The 22,419-nt window shown below is 39.4% G+C and overlaps 1 protein-coding gene across 1 annotated transcript in view; it reads right to left on the reverse strand.

The window, feature by feature from the left end:
- Positions 1 to 22,419, reverse strand: part of Akap10 (A-kinase anchoring protein 10) — a 57,124-nt gene that overhangs the window by 18,184 nt on the left and 16,521 nt on the right. Inside the window, exons 5-10 of the mRNA XM_021211841.1 lie at positions 18,067 to 18,165; positions 12,602 to 12,686; positions 11,740 to 11,863; positions 8,390 to 8,526; positions 4,804 to 4,948; positions 1,556 to 1,729 (exon numbers count right to left, since the gene is read on the reverse strand). Of these exons, the coding sequence (XP_021067500.1) occupies positions 1,556 to 1,729; positions 4,804 to 4,948; positions 8,390 to 8,526; positions 11,740 to 11,863; positions 12,602 to 12,686; positions 18,067 to 18,165 (764 nt within the window). The remainder of the gene's footprint in view (positions 1 to 1,555; positions 1,730 to 4,803; positions 4,949 to 8,389; positions 8,527 to 11,739; positions 11,864 to 12,601; positions 12,687 to 18,066; positions 18,166 to 22,419) is intronic.

Consider the following 22,419-nt stretch of genomic DNA (forward strand, 5'->3'; position numbering starts at 1 on the left):
AAAAAAAAAAATACTGTGTACATCCATATTTGCATGACATTAGAGTGGAGATGGGCCACACGTGCATATGGAGTCCAGAGGAGAACTGTGTGGGGTGCATTCTTTCCTTCACCTTTATGTGGGTTTTGTGAATTGAACTCAGGTCCCATAAGAGCCTTTTCCGACTGAGTTCAATTCACAAAACCCACATAAAGATGAAGGAAAGAATGCACCCTTCACAGTTCTCCTCTGGACTCCACATGATTTGCTGTCTTAGGAATATCTCTTGTGATTTTAGGGAGAATCAGGTAAGACATGCTAACATTTTCTTTTAAAGGAAGACATAATGTAGCATTCTATGGAAACAAACCTGAAAGTAGTAAGTAACCGCCCTCAATGAAGCAGATGTGCAAAGTGCTCACCCTGGAAGCCTGAGGGAGGGTACGAGTTACAATCCTAGAGCTTGGGCCCGACCACTGCAAGTTCTCCTCTGGCTTCCCCACTCACACCGTGACATGTGTGTGCCTACACTCATACACGCATCACACACTTTTTAAATAAATTAAAAAATCTGAGTTCACTAGTAATAAAGTATCTTAAACTCAGTTATTAAAATTTCTCAAGTTATAAAAAGAGCTCTTCAGAGCTTGATTACTGGGCTGAAGAGAGAGTAAAGTGCTTGTTATGCAAACTAAAATCTAAGGTCCAGCCCCAGGATCCACACAAAGAATCTGGGCATGGTGGAGTGTTTATAATCCCAGACGACATTCTGAGGGAGCACCCTGAGGGAATGTGTACTATCGATGTGAGCATGGCCATATTAAGGGTTGCAGTGCTTCAGAACCAAAGGAATGGCCATGCTTTCCCTTGGTCTAAGTATGGATAGTGACAGCTGTATGCAGAAAATATCAACCACAGCTGCTGCTCTCTGGATAATTATAGCCGAGACTGCTACCCTACGGAGGCCCCTGTACTGAGATTCAGCTGTATATAAAAAATCCACCTCCTTCTTTAGCTGTGTATAATAGATATGCTGAATGTCTGGGCTGCTAATGCATCTCCATCAAAGTTCACAAGCCCATCTGACCCAGCTTTTCTGTATATGTCACTGTCAACACAGTCAGGTCAATACAAAAGCCATGCAAGCAGTGACAACTGGGGAGGTAGAGGCTGGCAGATTCCTTGGCCTTGCTGGTCAGCCAGCCTAACCTAATGATAAGTCCAAGGCCAGTGAGAGAGAGACCCTATGTCAAAAACCAAGGTGAGTAATGTCTGAGGAGTAACATCCAAGGCTGACCTGTCCTCTGCACTTTTGAGCATGTACACACACATACTTTGTCACTAAAACAAAAAGCCATGTTGTCAAACAGATGAACAGCTTTTATGACAGAACATGATACTTTACAATATAGTAGAAGCCTAATTACTATGACAGTCTGACTAGAGTTTACAAACAAGCTGATTTTATTTTCTTCTATCTACTACTTAAAACACACGAATGGGATCTGCTGCTGGCATTTGGAGGAGAGGCTCTCTATGCCTCCCATCAAACTGATAGATTGACATTGGCTAATACCTGAGCAGTGGAGCCATCGGAACCACCTGAGTGAGACTCCTCAGGAAGGCAGACAGAGCCGTGAGCAGCCAGTGAAACATTCCCTCCAAGAAATTCATCTCCCCGAACTGAATGGATGAGATCATTCAAATATTTGTAATAAAGATTGCTGGACAGAAAACCAGGCAAGAAGACCTGAAAGAGGAACAACATTTTAAAGACAAAAATCAAATACACCCAGTAAAGTTTCTTTGAAGAGCTTTACCCACAAGCCTATCATTAACAGCGACACTTCTACCTCTCCCTCTTACACTTCTAGCCTTTCGGGTTTTTGTTTATTTTTTTGGTTTTTCGAGATAGGGTTTTTCTGTATAGCCCTGGCTGTCCTGGAACTCACTTTGTAGAGCAGGCTGGCCTCGAACTCAGAAATCCGCCCGCCTCTGCCTCCTGAGTGCTGCGATTAAAGGCATGCGCCACCACGTCTGGCTTACTCCTAGCCTTTTGTACAGTTTTCACTGCCACTAAAAGCAAGTGTTGTTGCCTGCCCACACTTTTCATGGACATTACATAGTGACAGGAAATAGTTGGTAGTCTTTACCACATACTGATTTTAATTCTGAATTGACTTCCCTAAGATAAATAATAAGGAATGTGGGCTGAAGAGATGGCTCAGAGGTTAAGAGTTTGAACTGATTGAAGGGGACCTGAGTTTGGTTCCCAGAACCCACGTCAGGTGGCTCAGAACTACCTGTAGCTCAAGCTCCAGGGAGACAGAACACCTCCAGCCTCGATCGGCGTCTTCACCCAAGTAAGTATACAAACCCAAACACAGACATGAAACTAAAAAGAAATATTTAAAAAATTACAAGGAATGAGACTGCTAAGTTTAATTTTAACCTTCAGATATATGGCGAATGTACCTACCAAAGAGATGTTTTCAATTTATATTGCTGGTTGTAGATTATCTGTATCCACCCAAGTTTTCTGGTGCAGGTTTTTTTATCTGTTTCCAGTTAACTAATGGCACTTGCTGAATAAGTGCCAACTAAAGTATGTTTTTATGGTCATTTAAGAATTATTAATGATACTGAATAAGTACTCATTTATCATTTCGCATTACAGACTTCCTTCATAGCACTTGTAACAACTGTTGGTATGTCTGTCTGTAATTAAAATGTCTTCTTATAGACATAAGTTCCAGAGGTCAAAAGTCCCATTTGTTCACCAGCATAACATCAATAACTAGTATAGAAATATTCAACAGTATTCGTTGAATATGTCACTTCATATTTTCACTTTTTCAATTTAATTTTATTTATTGTCTATGTGTATGTGCAAATAGTTGTCTATGTGCAACGACCCACATGTAGATGTGAGAGGACAACATGCAAGTGTTAATTTTTTGCCTCTCTCTCCCAGGTATTCTAGGAACTGACCTCTGAGAACTCCTGCAAGTTTCTCTTTGCTGTTTAATATGTCAGTGTGTGTGAGCCTCAGGGACTTGGTCTCTCACTGGTCTAGAGATCAGCCATCTCTCTTTACTGGCTGGATAGTGGGCCCCAGGGATCTCCTGAGCACAGGGGTATTTGCAGATGTGTGCCACTCAGCATTTTTTGAGTTCCAGGAATCAAACAAGTCCCATATCTCCTAGTCTTTTTTTTTTTTAAAGATTTATTTATTTATTATATGTAAGTACACTGTAGTTGTCTTCAGACACTCCGGAAGAGGGCGTCAGACCTTGTTACCGATGGTTATGGTGGCATGTGGTTGCTGGGATTTGAACTCCGGACCTTCGGAAGAGCAGTTGGGTGCTCTTACCCATTGAGCCATCTCACCAGCCCATATCTCCTAGTCTTAAACATTTAATCTTTTCCACCTATCTGAAATTGCAGGTTGTGTGTCAACACACCCAACTATATATCTTGGTTTTCTCTGTATTTTATTTCTCATGAGGTTTTCACCTTTTATATTTCACCAGACCTGGACTTCCTTTTAAAATCAGAAAAAAAAAATTATTTTAATTATGAAAAAGTGACTACCTGGGGTTGTTATTGATACTTGCCTTTTATACTAATTCTTTAAATTTAGTCCTTTCTGTGTGTATGTTTATGTGCATGCATGTGAAAACTAGAGACTAATTTTTGGGTGTCTTCCTCCATCTTATTTTTCAAAACAAAGTCTCTCACTGAATTTCGGGCTCACCAATTGGCTGGATCCTCCTGTTCCTAGGTCCTCAGTACTAGGATTATAGAAGCCACCTCTCCATACCTAGTTTCTTGAGAAATTACTGAGAGTCAGGAGGTGGTAGTGGCAGCGCACACCTTTGATCCCAGCAGTATGGGAGGCAGAGGCAGGTGAATTTCTGTGAGTTCCAGGACAGCAAGGGCTATATAGTAAAACTGTCTCAAAAAAAAAAAAATAAAATAAAATAAAAACAAAAGAAAGAAAAAAACAAAGAAAGAGAGAGAGAGAGAGGGAGGGAGGAAGAAAGAAAAAAAGAAAAGACAGAAGGAAAGAAAGAAAGAAAGACAGACAGACAGACACAGAAAGAAAGAAAGAAAAGAAAAGAAAAGAAAAGAAAAGGAGGGAGGGAGGGAGGAAGGGAGGGAAGGAAAGGAAATTACTGAGGATACTAACAAGTTTGACTGAGCTACCTTCCAAGCATCTATATATGTTCAGTATTTTTGTGTATGGCATTTTAGAAGTGCTTAGCCAATCTCTTTTCACCTGGATAAGCATGACATGACAAACTTGTGAGTTTTCCCTGGACTCAATAAAACTCCCCATAAATCTGTGCTAATTCATTAGAATAAATTATTCATAAATATTAACAGTTATTAAACTGTTAGTAGTATCTCAAAAATTATCAAAATACATAAAATTAGTGTTTCAATCTTGAGGATCAATAGATATTTGCCAATTATTCAGAAATTTTGTCTCATACGGCTACTATAGCTAATAACAATTAATATTTTAATGTGATGGTCATTAAGATAATAAGCATTTTATTATCATTACTTTATTTTAATACTGTATAACTTTGATGTTATTTTTTTTTTACAGATGAGGAAATGGTATTAGAAGTTCAGTAACAGCCTGGGCTGATTTAGCCTACAAAAGTAAGGTTAATACATACCAAGTCAAGATTCAGTCTCTGCTCTTATTCACTATGCTGTACTGTTTCAATTTCCCACAGTTGTTATACATTATATTTTCAGAGTTTCACAAGTAAAACTTCTCATTGTTTAACATTTGAAGATCTTGGTTACCTTCTCCATGGTTGTCCAGGCCTGACGTAATGGAGTTGTGAAACAGTTAGGAAGTGGTCCACCTTCCCTGCAGATATTAGATTCAATTTCTAATCGTACAACATCATCAAATCCAAGGGGGTGTGTGGCTTGGAGGGAAAAGTACCTATGGCAAAAGATTCGAAGTATAACCAAATTACACACAGGATTAAACAGCTGTCTATTCTTATAGACACTCTGATCTGGGGCTGAGTGACTCCATTCCAGACCTCCAACTGAAGAACCAGGTAAGAAAAGTGCTATTGTGTAACCTTTTGCTGATTCTCACATCCTCTAGAAAACCTGCTACTTTTCACCTGTCTTCCAAACATCTTCAGTTCATACCTAGCCAGCTCTGCAGCTAGAGCTGAGACAGGTTACACAAAAACCAACCAGCTACACATACTCAATGGGCACCTGTTTTCTGTCTAGGATCTAAACAGGAGTTTGTATCAAAATTTCTTAGCTAAGACTCTATCATTTTTCCTGAAAAGAGTAACAAAGATTTGTGCACAAGATAATCCTGAGACACACCACCACACCTAGGAAGCATTGTAATAAACATATAAAGGTGAGGCTGATGGATTTAACTGGAGTTAACTCAGAGGACCTGCTAATGATTTAGAGCAGAAAGGAAAAAGTAGTGGATGAGAACCCAATAGAATCTGAACGTAATGGAATATAGTGCAACTAATGTTTGGTACTTTGATTATGCATTCAAAAAACGCAATAAAAGCAGGGAAAGAAAACTTTCATATACTTTAGAGCTCCCTGCCTCCATCTGTGACAGACACATGAAAAGGATAGTGATACGTACAGGAGACAGAAGGATAAACAATCAGGAAACACGAAAGTCCAACCCAACAACCAACGAACAAAATAGCAGCACCCATAGGACGTCAGTCTTCGGAGAATGACTTCCAAGGTGCAAACAGGCCTGCTCTGAGCAGTTACTGTGCTCCAGCCTGGACTGGCTGGGGCCCAGGGCCACTGTTCTATTCTGGTGTTCACAAACTGTTCTCTCTTCACCAGCCTTTCCATATCAAAAAGCACCTCTCCTGTGTTATAGGCAAGAAGTTAACAAGTACTCTCAAATGAGTTTAACTTCCAGGCACCCAGATCAAACTACAAATATGCATTCTTCCCATTGTAACAGGCATCTCTCTCTTTACCCAATACCTCCCACTAACCCACCACAGCAGGATGAGCACTGGGCTAAACATGAAGAACTAGATCTGTTAGAGTTCCACTACCACCCTGCCCTCTGACTTTGGGAAATAATGTTCTCCACAGGACTTAGTTCCCTACCTTCAAAACAGAAAAATCATACTAGATTCTTAATCTGATTATTCATCAGAGTTATCTAGAATGTTTTCAAAGGGATAAGTATTCCCAAGTCTCCCCTTTAAACCTGCTGAACCAGAATCTAAAACACAGGATTGGAAGCAAATTTTAAACAAGGACCTAGATGATTTTTTTTTTTAAAGATTTATCTTATTTATATGTTTGGGTGTTTTGCCTGCAAATGTGTCTGTGCACAACGTGGGTGCCTGGTCCTTGTATCTCCTGGAACAGCAGTTATAGATCGTTGTGAACCTAAATGTGGGTGCTGGGACCTGAACTCAGAAGAGCAACCATTGCTCTTAACCATTGAGATGTCTCTCCAGTCCCTTGTAGATGAACATTATGCAGACAGCTTGACACAAATCTGCAGTCCCATGTTTAGCATCCATGGGTCTAGACATTCCTGCCCTTTTCACTGACATCAAAGAGTTCTTGCTTTTATTATTTTTTAATGTGTGCATGTGTTGTCTTGTTTGATTGAGCAAAATGTATATATAGGCCCCTTGAGCCAGAAGAAGAGGGTGTCAGTCAGGTCCCCTAGAGATGGGAGTTATACAGGGTTCCGGGGTGCCTGACACAGTGATGAAAGCAGGAATTGAGTTCTCTGAAGAATAAATGCTCTTAGTTGCAGAGTCACCTCTCCAGCCACCAGGCCTGTAGAATTCTTTTAATCCCCAAGTCAACCCTTCAAATTTGTCTATGGATACAAACAACAAATTTCCTCACAAAAAAGAAAAAAACAAGTGTAAAGAATAAATTGACTTTAGTCAGGGAAAAGGACTGGTGACAGAGCTGGCCACAGTCTTATCATTTGCCTGAGCAGATGTTTTAGTTATATTTATATAACTAAACTTCTTGTCTTTGGTGAAAACTACTGATAAATTGGCTGGTATAGTCCAGAGGCAGAGGACATGCTTAGTGTGTACAAGGCCATGGGTTCAATTCCTAGCACCAAAGACAAAACCCAAAAATTACTGAAAGAAAAAAACGACAATACCCCCCCACACTATTTATTATCAATGCAGGTTAATGGTATGATGCAGCTACACCCTTTCCAATGTGTTCCAATTATTTTAGTGTACGTCCTATTGTGTTCTAGAAACTTTTTTTTTTTTTTGGTTTTTCAAGACAGGTTTTCTCTGTGTAGCCCTGGCTGTCCTGGAACTCATAAATCTGCCTGCCTCTGCCTCCCAAGTGCTGGGATTAAAGGCGTGTGCCACCATGCCCAACTTAGAAACATTTTTATTACCCAAGTTTAAGTCCTCTTTCCTTGTCCTTATACTAGGACTTATACCAGATGGACCCAGTGCTGGTTCCTAAGACAGGCTCTTCTGCTGGGTTCTGCAAGCCCTCTTTCCATCTTGGTCCTCGCTAAGTGTCACATTTCCCCGCTTACCTGGATAACTCCAACTGATCCTTTTTCTTGCTCTTTTCATGTATATATGTATGCACAATCACATGTATATGTGCAAGTGATCATGCATATGTGTACCTACATACGTATGGGAGCCATCCCACAGATGCTGGGGGTCTTCCTTGACGGCTCACTTTCTTTCTTTTTTGAGGCAGAGTTTCTTTTTTTTTTTTTAAAGATGATGCTCTCTATGTATTTTATGTGTATGAGTGTTTTGCCTGCATGGATATCTATCTATGCATCATGTACAAGCTTTGTGCCTAAAGAACCCAGAGGACATCAGGTCCCCTGTAACTGAAGTTATGTGCTTATGAGTCGGGCATGGAATCTCGGTCTTCTTGAAGACCAGCAGTACTCTTAGTAGCTGAGCTATCTAGCCCTAAGACAGGACTTTTAATCAACCCCCAGCCATGTCCCCAAGCCACTGTCGCCACTGCCTCCTCCTCCTCTTCCTCCTCTTCTTCTAGTTTTATATGAGTATGCTATTTTTGCTGACAGTTTAACTCAGGACTCCTGGAAGAGCAGCCACCTTCGCTAAGCAATCTCTCCAGCCCTTCAATTTATTCTTAAGGATCTAAACCAAGTTTCTGTCTGTGAAACCCTCTGAGTACCACACCTTGGTCCTGCTTACTATAAAAAAAGCATTAATTTCCTCAGCAGGGACTTTTGTTCTCCAACTGAAGAGCTCTGTATCTATCCCATCCAAATCAGCTTTTATGCTTCTGTGTCTTGTGCACTCACTGACAGCAGAAATGGACTTTGTTCAAAGTTAACATCCAGTGCATATAGAGAATGCTCAAAACAACTCACTTGTCATATAAAATCATAGCATCATTCTGTGCCTCCTGTCCATCATACTGGCCCTTTTTGGCAGCAAGCTGAGACTGGAAATTATCCGCTGCTAACCAGAATTGTAAGATATTCACTGCATCTTCTTTTTCCATGTACTAGGAAGAAAAACACAAAAGAGTAAGACAAGAAGTTCTCTCATGACCTATAATTTCTACATTGTTAGCAATAAAGTCAAAAGGCTCCCCTGCACTCCACACCTTCCAGCTACATGGAGAAACCTAAAGTAGACAAGTTTAAATATTCTTTCAGGGGAGAGGGGAGTAAAAAAAAAATGACCAAACCCATACCCTGTACCAGGAGATGCAAACTTCAGTGCACCAGAGCAAAACTTAAGACAAATTTGGACTCATACTCCCTCACCAGTAATGACAGTGAGCTAACTGAACTAATTCTTTTACACCCAGTCATAGCTATCATTCCCTAAGAATGCACAGACACTCCATGAGGACAATCTGAACAAATACTCATTTCAAGTATGGTTAAAAGGGAAAAAATGAAAACCAAGTTGACTGTTTACTGTACTTTTGCAAAAAGGCACAGTTCAAGCATTCTAGGTAGCTATTTTGCCAAGTGATTTTGGGAACTGTGAAACTAGAATCTCCTAAAGGTTAAACACAGAACCTACCACAGGAATCTTTATCATAGTCACTTGTTTTGCAACACAAACAGTTTGATTTGCTAAAGTCTAATAAGCAGCCTTACCTGCTGGGGTGGATAATGCTGCTCCCAGAGCCATAGGTTATTAAACCAAATCTAAGTGCCATAGTGGGCTATATTCCTGTAAGCTGTTGTGTAGAGAGACACCCCCCACCCAAGGCCCTCAACATAATACAGGCAATTGCCATTGTAGTTGCTTGCTCACCAGTACTAGATGGTAAGACCCCACTGCTAAAGAAATCACTTTGGTCACATGACATAAAGAAATCAAGCAGGAAGTGGAATGGACGCTTCTTCCCTGCTAGTTAGCCCTTATAAGTTGGAAGGTACCATGAATAGTGCTGGGGAAGAAATGTTATATGGCTATAGTCTCCAATACTTCTAACCAGCCAGGCAAGATGAGCACACTGGTTCCATAGTAGCAAGTCTGTTATAGAGCTAACCAATTGTTTTCTGGTTATATTTGATACCAACTTCAAAGGAAGGAATCCACATTTGTTACTTTAAACCCAATCAAAAGGTCATGGCTGTGGTCAGAAGCCCCAGTGAGGAAACTATTGCTATTGTTGTGCTAAATGGATATGATGTGCCTTCTCAATAACATGTTTATACATACAGAACAGAGAGAGCTATTGTCACTTTTTTTTTCAAAGATTTATTTATTATTATATGTAAGTACACTGTAGCTGTCTTCAGACACACTGGAAGAAGGAGTCAGACCTCATTACGGATGGTTGTGAGCCACCATGTGGTTGCTGGGATTTGAACTCAGGACCTTTGGAAGAGCAATCAGTGCTCTTAACCGCTGAGCCATCTCTCCAGCCTGCTATTATCACTTTTAATCAGAGTTTTTTTTTTTTTTTTTTTTTTTTTTTTTAAAGTCTCTTTGTGTAGCTTTGGTTGACCTAGAACTCATTATGTACACCAGGCTATCTTTGAACTCACAGAGATCCTCCTGTGAGTATCCTCCTCTGCTTCTCCAGTGCTAGGATTAAAGATACACAATACCATGTCCGCCTTCTTTTTACAGTGATTACTGGTGACTGCAGAGATTCCATAAATAACTACTGAATGTGCAACTATAAATGGGACATCTGTATTACACTACTCCATGGCTCAAGGAATATCATGGAGGAAGAGTCAGAAAGAATTAGGAATTTAAAAGCTGGAAGGAGTTGAGTGATGTACACTGTGGGTGTTCTCCTACTGAACTCACAGCAGCTGTGACTACCTGCAAAGATCTCTACAAACTGGGCCCATCAACAACCTTGTGGAAAGGTTCATAGGGCTATGTAACTCCTTGAACTTTACACAAAGTTAATGATGGATGGGGGAGGGAGAGACATCTTCTTCACTGGTAAAGTTAATGGTAAGGTGTCCATGCTTTTGTAAACAATCCTAATCAAACTCACTGGGGGGACAGACACACATTCAAAAAAAAAAAAAAGGGAAGGAAGGAAGGAGAAATAGGGGAGGGACCAGTTGAGAAATGAAGGGAATTAGGAGAGGGATAAATAACAAGGTATTTGTGTGAATATAATCAAAATACATTATAATCTATGACTGAGTCATAATGAAGCTCATTATTATGTGTTTTTATATATGGCAATAAAAACTTTTTTAAAAGACTTTAATAAAATGAATAATTGTTGGAAAATATCATGTATGTCTCTGAGATTAACAGATTCAGTTTGCTTCAAATATTATACTGAAAAATCCTAACAACTAGCTAAAATAAAAATGATGAACATGGGAAAATGTTACTTTTCTTTCTTTCCTCTGAAATCTGGTCTAAAATTACTGCAATGGAATGAAGTAGCCAATTACATGGCTTGATTTACTTGCTTCTATTTAGCATGCACATGAAGTGCATGCAGGGGTACCTGTGTTCAATCGTGAACATAAGGCTAGAGACTGATAGTAGATGTGAGCCTTTATTGCACTCTACCTTAGTTTTTTGACACATGGTCTCTTACCAAGCGTGACGCTCAGTGGTGAACTGTCTAGATAACCTGTCAAGGCTCCAAAGAGCCTCTCCACTTCCCAATACCAAACAAACTGATGGATGTGGCCATGCTGATATCCCCCATGGGTTCCATGGATCTGAACTCAGGTCCTCACGCTGGTGCAGCACACACACACTTGGTTACTGAGCCGTCTTCCCAGCTCCTATTTATTTTTGAGGTAGTCCAGGTTGTCCTCAAAGTCATTATGTAGCAAAGAATGGATAACCTTAAATTTTGATCCTCCTGCCTCCATCTCAATAATGCTGGAATTACAGGTTTGCACCACCACGCTCAGTTTCACATAGTGACAGGGACTGAACCCAGAGCTTCGTGCACACTAGGCAAATATTCTGCCAACTGAGCTACATCCCAGCCTCCAATTTTATGGCTTTAAAACAGTTCAAACTACCTTTTATGTTGTATTTTCTTATAATGTAACTAAAGTACTTTTTAAAAATTAGGGTTATTTTATGAGTTTCCTCTTTAATCTGATAAATATGCCAGTGACATACTCTTGCCATTAAGTACAACCTAAAACGATCATTTTGTTAATGAGTTATCTCTTTTATGTTATTTTCTTCGGACAGGGTCCCAGCATGGAGCTGGAATGCTCTAGCAGAATATAAAAGAAAACGCAGAATTTACCTCAGAAAAATAAAAGAGGGCTGACTCACAGAAGAGAATATCAGCCAGGTAAACAGTCCCACTGGTCAGCACTTCAATCTGGTATTTACAGAAATGGTGACTTCGCAGAAACTCACTAAAGTGCCTGCACGTGAACAAAAAGAAAGTATTTGAGGGAAGGATCAGGGAAAGAGCATAACTGGAAAAAAATACTCTTTCCAAAACTATTCCTAGTCAATCTTTTTTAAAATATGGTTTTTCAAGACAGGACTTCTCCTAGATCCCTGGCTATCCTGGAACTCATTCTGTAGACCAGTGCTGGGATTAAAGGCATACACCACCACAGCCTGGCTTTATTCCCATAAAATCTTAAAGGCTTAGGTCAAGGCTACCTTATTTCCCAAGGTGCTGCTCCTGATTCCTTTCAGCTGTAAGCCATCTCTCAGTGAGTTTGTAGCTTTCTTCTGATGATTAACATGTACTACCTTGTGTTACAATAACCAAAAAGCATGGCCTCTTTCTTTTATTAAGCTGTAACTTCCTTCAAGGCAGATTTGTATCTACTTGTGGTCCCTTACAAAAACATGTAATAAATACCAAGTAAAGAATGAACATATAGATTTTTAAAGGCACACAACAATAATCTTAAAAAGTCTGGAGACAGTTTATTGTTATTAGTTATAGAGCATAAACTCAAAGCATGAACAAATCAGATGTCCATTTGAAGACATTCATTACTAAACTAGGAAATCCTAAGTCATATACCACAGTCGCAATCACCCCAATGACTTTATCCAAGTGCACTGTTTTTAGTTGAGTAAAGTCCATTTTCCAACCAGGAGCTAGAATCCCCAGGAATGCTAATATGAGAGTATAAACTTACTCTTGCTCCATTGCACTAAAGACTACAGCCTGTGCCAGAACGAAACAGTTGGGATCCACCTGTCCATCTTCTCCACAAATCTTTGCTGTGAAAAAAATAGCAATTGAATTTCCACTAAATTCAAGTTATACCCACTTTAAATAAAATTGGGAAATAGTAGGACATACATATGAGGTTTCCAGTGGAACTAAAAGGGCTGGCAAGATGGCTCAGTAATGCTTGCTGCCAAACCTGAGGATAACTCAAGTTCAATAGCCATATGGTGAGAGAAGAGAACCAATTCCCACAGATTGTCATCCAACCTCTACTGTGACACATGTACCCTGCCCCCAAATAATTAAATAAATATCTAAATAAAAGAACGAGAAAAAAACATAGGTACCATCTTGGGACCAGAAGAATCTTTTGAGATATGCGTATGGGAAACAGATCAAAACACTGAACAAGACAAGCATCTCTATACATTAAATTGCTCCAAAAACAGAATGAAAAGGCAAATAAACAAATGGGCATAGGAGTAGAAATAGACCAGGGGCTAACAGAGGACTCAAGTATGGTTCCCAGCACCCATGTCAGCTCGATCACAACCACATATAATCCCAGCTCCAGGCAACAAGCACCTCAACTCAAATGTACACACCCACACACAGATATATGTATACACACATAATTTAAAATAATAAAATCTTTTTTAAAAGTCAGAACATGTATGACAATTAAAAGTTTAGCATCAATGAATGGCCTACATCCCAAATAAAAACTGAACTAAGGACATGACAGAGACTCCAAAAGAACAGAGGTGGACAGCACTCTTTTTTTTTTTTTTCAGATCGCAGGTAAAAGTTTAATGTCGGGGTTTGGCTGCAGGGAGGGTGAGAGTCGGCTCCTGTGCGTGTGCTGGCTGCATGGGGGGGGGGGGGGGGGGGNGGCCATCAACCTGCATTCTTCTATTTAAAAAATAACAACAACAAAACATAAAATAGCTATTATGAAGAGATACATAAACTTGTGAGTTATCAAATGAAGCAGACAGCAGACAAAAAAAACCAACACAAAACTGCTTCAGAAATTATAATATATGTAATATATGTGTATACATATACATATGCATTTACGTGTGTATATATAATGCTACAGCAATTATATATAGATAATATATATATACATATATTTTATATATATATATATATATATATATATAGTAATTATTTAATAGCATATGCTTAAGCAAGCTAGGGCAAAGGAAAACTTATACCAATACTAACAGGAGCACACATAATATATCTTCTATAGGGCAATTTGACAGTTTCTATATTAGATTTTTTTGGGGGAAACAAGCATTATGTAATCCTGGCTAGCTGTAATTCTTTGAAGACCAGACTAGCCCCAGATTTATAGAAATCCACCTACCCCTGCCTCTGGAAAAATAAAATATTTTTAATCAGCACACTACTTCTAAGACTATGTAACCTAATGAACTATGGATTTAAAAGTTTAGGAGTGAGTGTTATGAAGAAAGCTGTCTAAAATACATCACTAGAAAAACCCTGAAGCAACCATAAAGGGCCAGCTCTGCTCAGTCCCTATCTTTAGAGAGGCTTCAGGAAACTCAAGATCAGTCACATCCTAATCCCTTTATTCAGCACTCTCCAGACAATGCTCAGCTGTGTATGGATGTGTCTCATTCTTGAACAATTTCCTAGCAGTCTGATCGCAAACTTCTTGGAGTCTCTGGAGTTCAGAGAATCTTTATCATATGCTTATAAGATAATCAGTATTTAGGAACACCTAGAAAGCTTCAGGAAAGGGCCTGGATGACTTGGGGCCCACAGCCATGGCCTGTTGAGAGGGTTAGGATTTCCAGTGAAGGGGACTGAAGGCCAGGTACTCAATACTCTTGGCCAATACTCATACTCAGCTATGCGCACACAATGAAACCTCTATTAAAACCTAAAGTACAGGGTTGAGAAAGAGGAATTTCTCATTAATGACCATACAGAGGGTGGCATGCATGTGGAAAAAGCACAAAGTTTCATTTTCCTTCTCTAATTTGCCCTGTACATAGCTTTCCATCGACTATGGACCTGCATTCTTTCTAAATAGCCTTTATAATAAATTAGAAAATTTAACTATTTTCCTAGATTCTGCAAGTTGCTCTAGCAAATATATCAAACCTAAGGAGAGTAAACGAGAGCCAGCAATGTAGGCTGCAACCTTCTTAGAAGAGAAAATCTTGTGGGACAAAGCCCTCAACCTGTAGAATCTGAAGCTATTTCCAGGTAGCCAGTGACAGAACTGAATTGACCAAGATGACATCCAAGTAGCATCTGCTAGAGAACCATATAATTAACTGGTTGTTCATGGGGATGGCCCCATGTATCCGGGGTCACAGACCAGTCTCACAATTGTCAACGTATAGCAGGAGAAGCTACATGTTTCTTATTACAGCGTGTTTCTCCTCAGTCATCTAGCACCTTCTCTATTCTCTCTGCTGAGGACTTTGTTTCCTACTTCACTGAAAATCCAGAGCAATGAGATTACTACCCTCTTCTGTCACATGGGCCTTCACCACCCCAGAGTGCATTTGTTCCTATCACTTCACATGAACCTTTATTCTTTCTTTTTCCTTTCTTCCTTAATTACTGTATGTGTAATTACTGTATGAGTGTTTTGCCTGCATGTCTATATATGCACTATGTGCATGCCTGGTGCTCATGGAGGCCAGAAGAGAGTGCCAAATCCCCTAGAACTCGAGTTAGACAGTTGTGAACAGCCATGTGGGTGCTGAGAATTGCACTCTGGTTCTCTGCAAAAGCATCAGGTACTCTTAACCACTAAGCCACTCTCCAGCCCAGATGAACCTTTCTTGCTGCTCCTATCTGAGCACCCTTCCACTCCGGCTCTGAAATCTCACTGCTTCTGCCTCCACAAGGCTCTACCTCAAGCTTCTGGGTCAGTGCTCTCTCATTTTCATCAGCTCCCAGGAGGGTGCTAAGCACGCACTCCTGTTGAAATGTGATAACACACTTTGTGGTTGTAATACCTTACTTTAGAAACAAAACCAAAGGCCTTGTTCCTTGACTTCACACTCTTCATAGCACTATGGCTGGCTCATAAGAATTTTCAATACTTCCTGCTCCATTCTTTAAATATTCTTTCTTTTCTTTTGAGATGAGGGTCTCACTATGTAGCTCTGGCTGTCTTAGAACTTACTATGTAGACCAGGCTGACCTTAAACTCAAGAGATTCGCCTGCCTCTGCTCACTTAGTTCTGGGATTTAAGGCATGCACCACCATGTTCAGCTCTTTAAAGACTCTACTATTACTAATTCTTAATTCTGAATTCTTAGTGTTTATCTTATTTAACTTAGTAGCATCATTTAACATCGTTCCCTCTCCCTAAAACTATACTTTCACCCATTTCTAACTCCCAACACTGGAATTAGAGTTATGCATACCCAGATCATCCCCCAGTTTTGTTTTGTTTTACTTTATTTCATGAGTCAACAAACAGGGTTTCTCTGTGTAGCCCTGGCTGTCCTGGAACTCACTCTGTAGACCAGGCTGGCCTCTAACTCAGAAATCCTCCTGCCTCTGCCTCCTGAGTGCTGGGATTAAAGGCGTGCATCACCACTGCCCTACAACAAACTTTTTAAAAGGCTTGTTTATATATTTTATGTATATGAGTATTCTATATGCATACATACCTGCACACCAGAAGAGGGATTAGATCATATTATGAACAGTTGGGAGTCACTATGTGGTTGCTGGGAGCTTTCTCCCATTTAAAAACAAAAAACAAAAAAAAAACCCAATGTACTTTATGTGAATAGGTGTTTTGCCTGAATTTATTTTTGTGCACCACATGTATTCATGGTGCCCACAGAGGCCAGAGAGGGCATCGGACCCTGTAGAACTGGAGTGACAGATGGCTGTGAGCCACTCACTGTGTGGGTGCTGGGAATAACTCAGGTCCTCTGAAAGAGGAGCAGTCCTCTTAAGTATTGAGCCATCTCTCCAGTCCCAAGAGAGTTTTCTTTTTGTATTTTTTATTTCTGTGGTGTGTGTGTGTGTGTGTGTGTGTGTGTTTTACATGTGTGCAGGTCATAGGGTCCTCCAGAACTGAAGTCACAGGGTACTAAAAACTGAAATGGGGTCTTCTAGGAGAGAAAGAAGGGTTCTTACCCACTAAGCCCTTTCTCTAGTACCTCTTCTCCACAACTTTAAAGTTTGAGCCAGAGAAAATATAACTGTTTACACAGTTTTGCCTATGCATACATATGTATGATGGAAATACATCCTTGAAATATTTGCCTCAACAACCCTGAAATTCTTCAATTTTTTTCTATTCTAGTTTTTTTTTTATAAAAATACATTTTTAAAAAAAGTGTTTGCCTGTCTAACAAAAACAAGAACGAAACAAAACAAACCCTATATGCCATGTCCTTCAAAGCACCAGCTTCCCTATTCTCAAGCTTTCTCATTTTCAAGCTTCCTTATTTACAAAGTAGTAACTGTAACTATATTTATTTATAAGAAGAGGTTCTTATTCAATACATGGAAAGTCCTCAGAATATTGTCTAAGTCTTACAGAGAAGTCAATGTTACTTTTGCTATTAATGGTCCCACTCCAAGATTCTGAGTCAACATCTAAGGGAGAAGTGAGCTAAAATCAGATAAAAGTACCTTGAGAGGCTGAAGATATGGTACTGCAGCTGAGTACTTACTGCTCTTGCAGAAGACCTAGATTTAGTTCCCAGCATCCACACAGAGGCTCACAATTGCCTGTAACTCCAGTTCCAGGGATCAAATGCCCTTCTGACTTTTGTGGGCTCCTGCATGCACATGGTACACAACACACACACACACACACACACACACACACACACACACACACACACACACACACACACACACACACACACACACACACACACACAATCTCATAATCTCTTTGAACCTGAGAGATGGTTCAGAAGTTTGGAGCACTTGTTGCTCTGGCAGAGGACATGGGTTCAGTATGTAGCACCCGCATGACCACACACAACTGCTCCAGTTCAAGGAGCCTGATGCCCTCTTCTGGCTTCCATGAGCTCTTGCATTCATGTCATACACATCAATTCATGCATGCACGCACACACATGCACACGCACACACACGCACACGCGCACACACACACACACACACACACACACACACATAAAAATAGCAAATTTCTTTTTGGCTGGGTGTGGGGGCACATGCCTTTTATCCCAACATTCAGGAGACAGAGGCAGATGGATCCCTACAAGGCCAGCCCTCTGTTCATAGAGTTACAGGCCAGCCATGGCTATATAGTGAGACCCTGTCTGAAAGAAAAAAAAAAAAGAAAAACAAAAAACTTCAATAATAATGGTAATTAAAGAAAAAAAAAATCTCCTAGTCAGTAACCAAACTCATCAGTTCTTTTTCCCAATACTACTTACCAATGATGTCGTTTCTCATGGCTTCTGTAATTGGTATTGGTTTAGCAGCATCTGGAGATATATATTTGGTAAAAGTATTCACTGCATCTTGTTCTATACCTGAAAGAGAAGACGACGACACCTTCAAAGCCAAAATGCAATTTGGATCACTGAAGTGGACGGTGTTCCTAACAACAGGGTGCTGTTTTCTGTGTAGTGCTATTTTAGGACAACTTCAACTGTAAAGTTGTACTTTCACTGTGTGGTTCACGGCACAGGAAAACCTAGGTCAATTATTTTTTCCAGTGTCTGAATGAGGTTCTTAGTTATGATGATGTTCTCTTTTTGTGTCCCTTCACCAGAGTCTCAGATTGAATGAGCTGCATATAACCACTGAAGCTCAAAAATCTTTATAAATCTACGTTTATAAATAACATTTGAGACATTTAAACACAGAGTTAAGGAACCATAGACTGAACCCCATGAAACTAATGCCCAAATGGATCATGTCGCCCAGAGTTTGTTACTACCAAGTACTTGTTAGCTGATGAAAGCAAACCATTCGCTTCACAGTGACTGAGCGCTGGTAGACTGGACAGCTCTCCCAGGTCACCCATTTATTCTAGATTCTCCATTTCAGGGGGGTAGATTTTTAAAGTATGTCTTCAAGAATCTCTGAATTTCCTCAGTGTCTGTTGTAATGGCTCTCTTTTAATCTCTAATTTTATTAATTTGGATCCCCCACTCCCCCTCTCCTGGTTAACTTGGCTAAAGATGTGTCAATCTTTCTAAACAGCCAACTCTGTTCCATTGATTCTTTTGTGTTTCTGACTTCTGCTCTAACTTTGAGCTTCAGCATTCTCTCCAGCTCTCAGCTCTGATTTAGTCTCTTCCAGTCCGCTTGTTTGGGCTATTGATGGCTCTTGTTTTTCTAAGGCCTTCTTATGCATCATTAAATTGATAGAAAGTATCTCCCATTTTTTTTTACATAGGCACAGAGTGCTCTGAGCCTTCCTCTTAGCACTGACTTCATTGTGCCTCCTAGATGTTGATATGCTGTGTTTTCATTTTCAAAAGTTAAATTGTAGTAATTTAAAGACTTTCTTCTTAGTTTCTCCTTTCATTCTACTTTGATTCAGTGTACTTCCTATCATTTCTATTATTGATATTCAGCTTTATTCCATGGTGAATTAGGATGTGACTTCAATTTTCTTATATTTGTTGACACCTGCTGTGTCCTACCATATGATCTATTTTTTTTTATTATTTATTTTATTTATTTATTATATGTAAGTACACTGTAGCTGTCTTCAGACACTCCAGAAGAGGGAGTCAGATCTCCTTACAGATGGTTATGAGCCACCATGCGGTTGCTGGGATTTGAACTCAGGAACTTCAGAAGAGTAGTCGGGTGCTCTTACCCACTGAGCCATCTCACCAGCCCTATATGATCTATTTTTGAGAAAGCTCCACGGGCTGCTTGGAAGAACACGTATTCTATGGGTGGAATGTTTTATAGATCTGCAAGAAACATCCTACATGTCCACTAACGGCTGAACAAACAATGAAAATATGGGGCATCTACATAAAGGAATATTATTCGGCTATTAAGAAAAGTGAATTTTGCAGGTAAATGGAGGGAGGAAATGAACATTCACTATGAGGTAAACCAGACCAAGAAAGACAAAAAGTACATGCATGCTTTCTCTGATTTGTGGTTGTTAGCTTTGAATCTTCAGACATGTGTATTTCATTTGGAATACCCATGTATCAGATAATTAATAAGGAGTCATGGGGGAGGAGTAAGAGAAAGAATACACTGTTATAAGGGGTTAAAAAGGAATAATGGTAACAGGAAGAGTTAAATTGGTGTGAGATAGGGAGGGTAGGGCAGAAAAGGAAACAGTGAAGGACATGTTCCACCAAAGACCTTTAGAAAAAAAAAAATCACATGGAAAACTAAATACCAAAGAAGCTTCCTAAAAATATACACATTAAGAATTAAAATTGAGCTACCTTAATGAGGTAAGAATGTCCCTACAAGACAACACCACAGACTAACAAAAAGCCCAGTGCCAGGAATTAGCTATCTCTTTTGGAGTTGTTGGCAAGTTAGGTTCCACAGGCTCTCCCAAACATCAAAGGTTATTGCCTTCATTAAGCTCTTTGTTACCTTCAAAATTTGACAGTTAGACGCTATTCCTGAAGACACCATATATTCAAGTCATAGAACATGTAGATACCAAACTAATACCAACTTGAAAATTCATTCCCCACTGACTAGCCTTTTACAAGTGATGGAAGGGACTACTATGCACACTACTGAGGAGAAAAATAATCACCAATCTCATCTAGCTATGAACCCCATGAGCTGCAATAACGAAAGGCTTAGCAATACATGCCCACTGGTGTACTAGTGTCAGGACAATGCTGGTGTAACCAACCACTCTCAGGTTGGATTTAAGGCCCACTCTACAATATGAAACCCATACCTGGCACCATTATTAGGCCAAGAACCTATGGCTAGACATGTATAGGCCCTATAGGTGAGCTTACTATGATTCTGCTACTAAATGGATACAGTAACTGAGTTCTAATGACTTATTGATATATCCATAAATTGATGTATCTTTCACTCTTCATCAAAGATTCATAACTCAAACAAAAATCAAACATAAATAAATGAATAAATAAAGCCTGTAAGATGGCTCAGCGGGGACCATATGTGGCAATTGTTCTCTGATCTTCCGGTATGTGGGCACCTTTACACATTCACAAACAGAAATGAATGAATGTATGTGACTTAAAAAAGAAAAGGAATAGGAAAATTCCTTAAAACAGCCTGCACTGTTTTTAAAAGATGTACCTTTTAGGGTTTGTGATATGCCAGAAACTGGATAAAAGAACTTTCAGGAATTAGGGAGATCTTTAAGCACTAAGATTTAGCATTTTAACAAATAGCTTTTAAAATACTCTAGGGGGTTACTTTTCCCACAAACCCAGGTTTGATTCCCAGAACCCACATGGCAGCTCACAACTGGCTGTGACTTCCACTTCCAGGAGATCATCTGGCCTCTGATGGCACCACACATAGTGATACATAGGCATACTTGAGGCAAAACACCCTCTCCCCAAAACAATAAAACATCTGAATCCTTAAGATCTTGTTCTTCACCTCAAAACTGATCTTCAACCAACCAGCACAAAACTCAAACAGTGACTCCACGGAACCATACAAATTAAAATACCAAGAACTTTACAACTTCTTTTAACTAAGATATGAGGGTTTGTTGTTGTATGTTTGTTTCTGAAAACGGTATAGCTCAGGAACTAGAGAAATGACTGGGTAGTTAGGAGCACTTGTCCCTGTGTGTGGTTGAGATACTGGCTTCAATCCTCAGTACCACATGTAGCTCACAATCATCCACAACCTCCCACCGGGAGATCCAATAGGCACACATGTGCTGCACTTACATGTATGAAGGCAAAACATCCGTACATATGAAATAAAAAAATTGTAAAAGTAAAATAAATCTAAAAAAAATTTGAAAATGTGATAGATTTCAGATCACTAAATTTTAAGAACAAAGTCTTAAAATTACTTCAGGGCATACAAAGTAATTTAAGATTAATTAAAATATAAAAGATGAAAGCTTAAGTAATAAAAAATTCTTCAGATATTTTATAAAATGGATAAAAATTTCCCTGAATGGTTAGCCTTCATTTATTTATTTATTACTACATCTTGAAAATGAAACGTATATTAAGTACTCAGGAATAAACTTGCCACAATTACTTTCTAAAAGACTGAATTTACCAAATGAAGTAACCAATTTTTTCTATTATTTTAAATAATTAAATTATTTTAAATTTAATTTAAATTATTAAATATTTTAAATATTAAACAACAAAATTAAATTGTTCTTTATGAACAAAGACAAAACCCAAGAACACCTGAGGTCTTGCTGGACAGTGGTGGTATACACCTTTAATTCCAGCACTCAGGAAGCAAAGGCAAGCAGATCTGAGTTTGAGACCAGCTTGGTTCACAGAGGAGTTCCAAGACAGACAAGATGACAGAGATAACCTGCCTCAAAAACCCTAAACCAACCAAACAAAAAGTCTGAGGTCTTAGGGCTAGAGAGACGGATAAGTGGTTAGGAGCCCTGGCTGCTTTTCCAGGACCTGGTTCAATTCCAGCACCCACAGGAGACTCACAACTATCTGTAATTCATGCATGTATACAGCAAAACATATTCCACACCAAGTTTCTGAATCTCAAGATTTACAATGAGTCAGAACCACCAGAACTATAGATGGGAATATCAGACAACTGTGTTTAATAGATTTAAGAAGATAAAGATAGTATCTTTT

This window comes from Mus pahari, chromosome 14 (genome assembly GCF_900095145.1).
Source record: "Mus pahari chromosome 14, PAHARI_EIJ_v1.1, whole genome shotgun sequence".
Taxonomy (NCBI): Eukaryota; Metazoa; Chordata; class Mammalia; order Rodentia; family Muridae; genus Mus; species Mus pahari.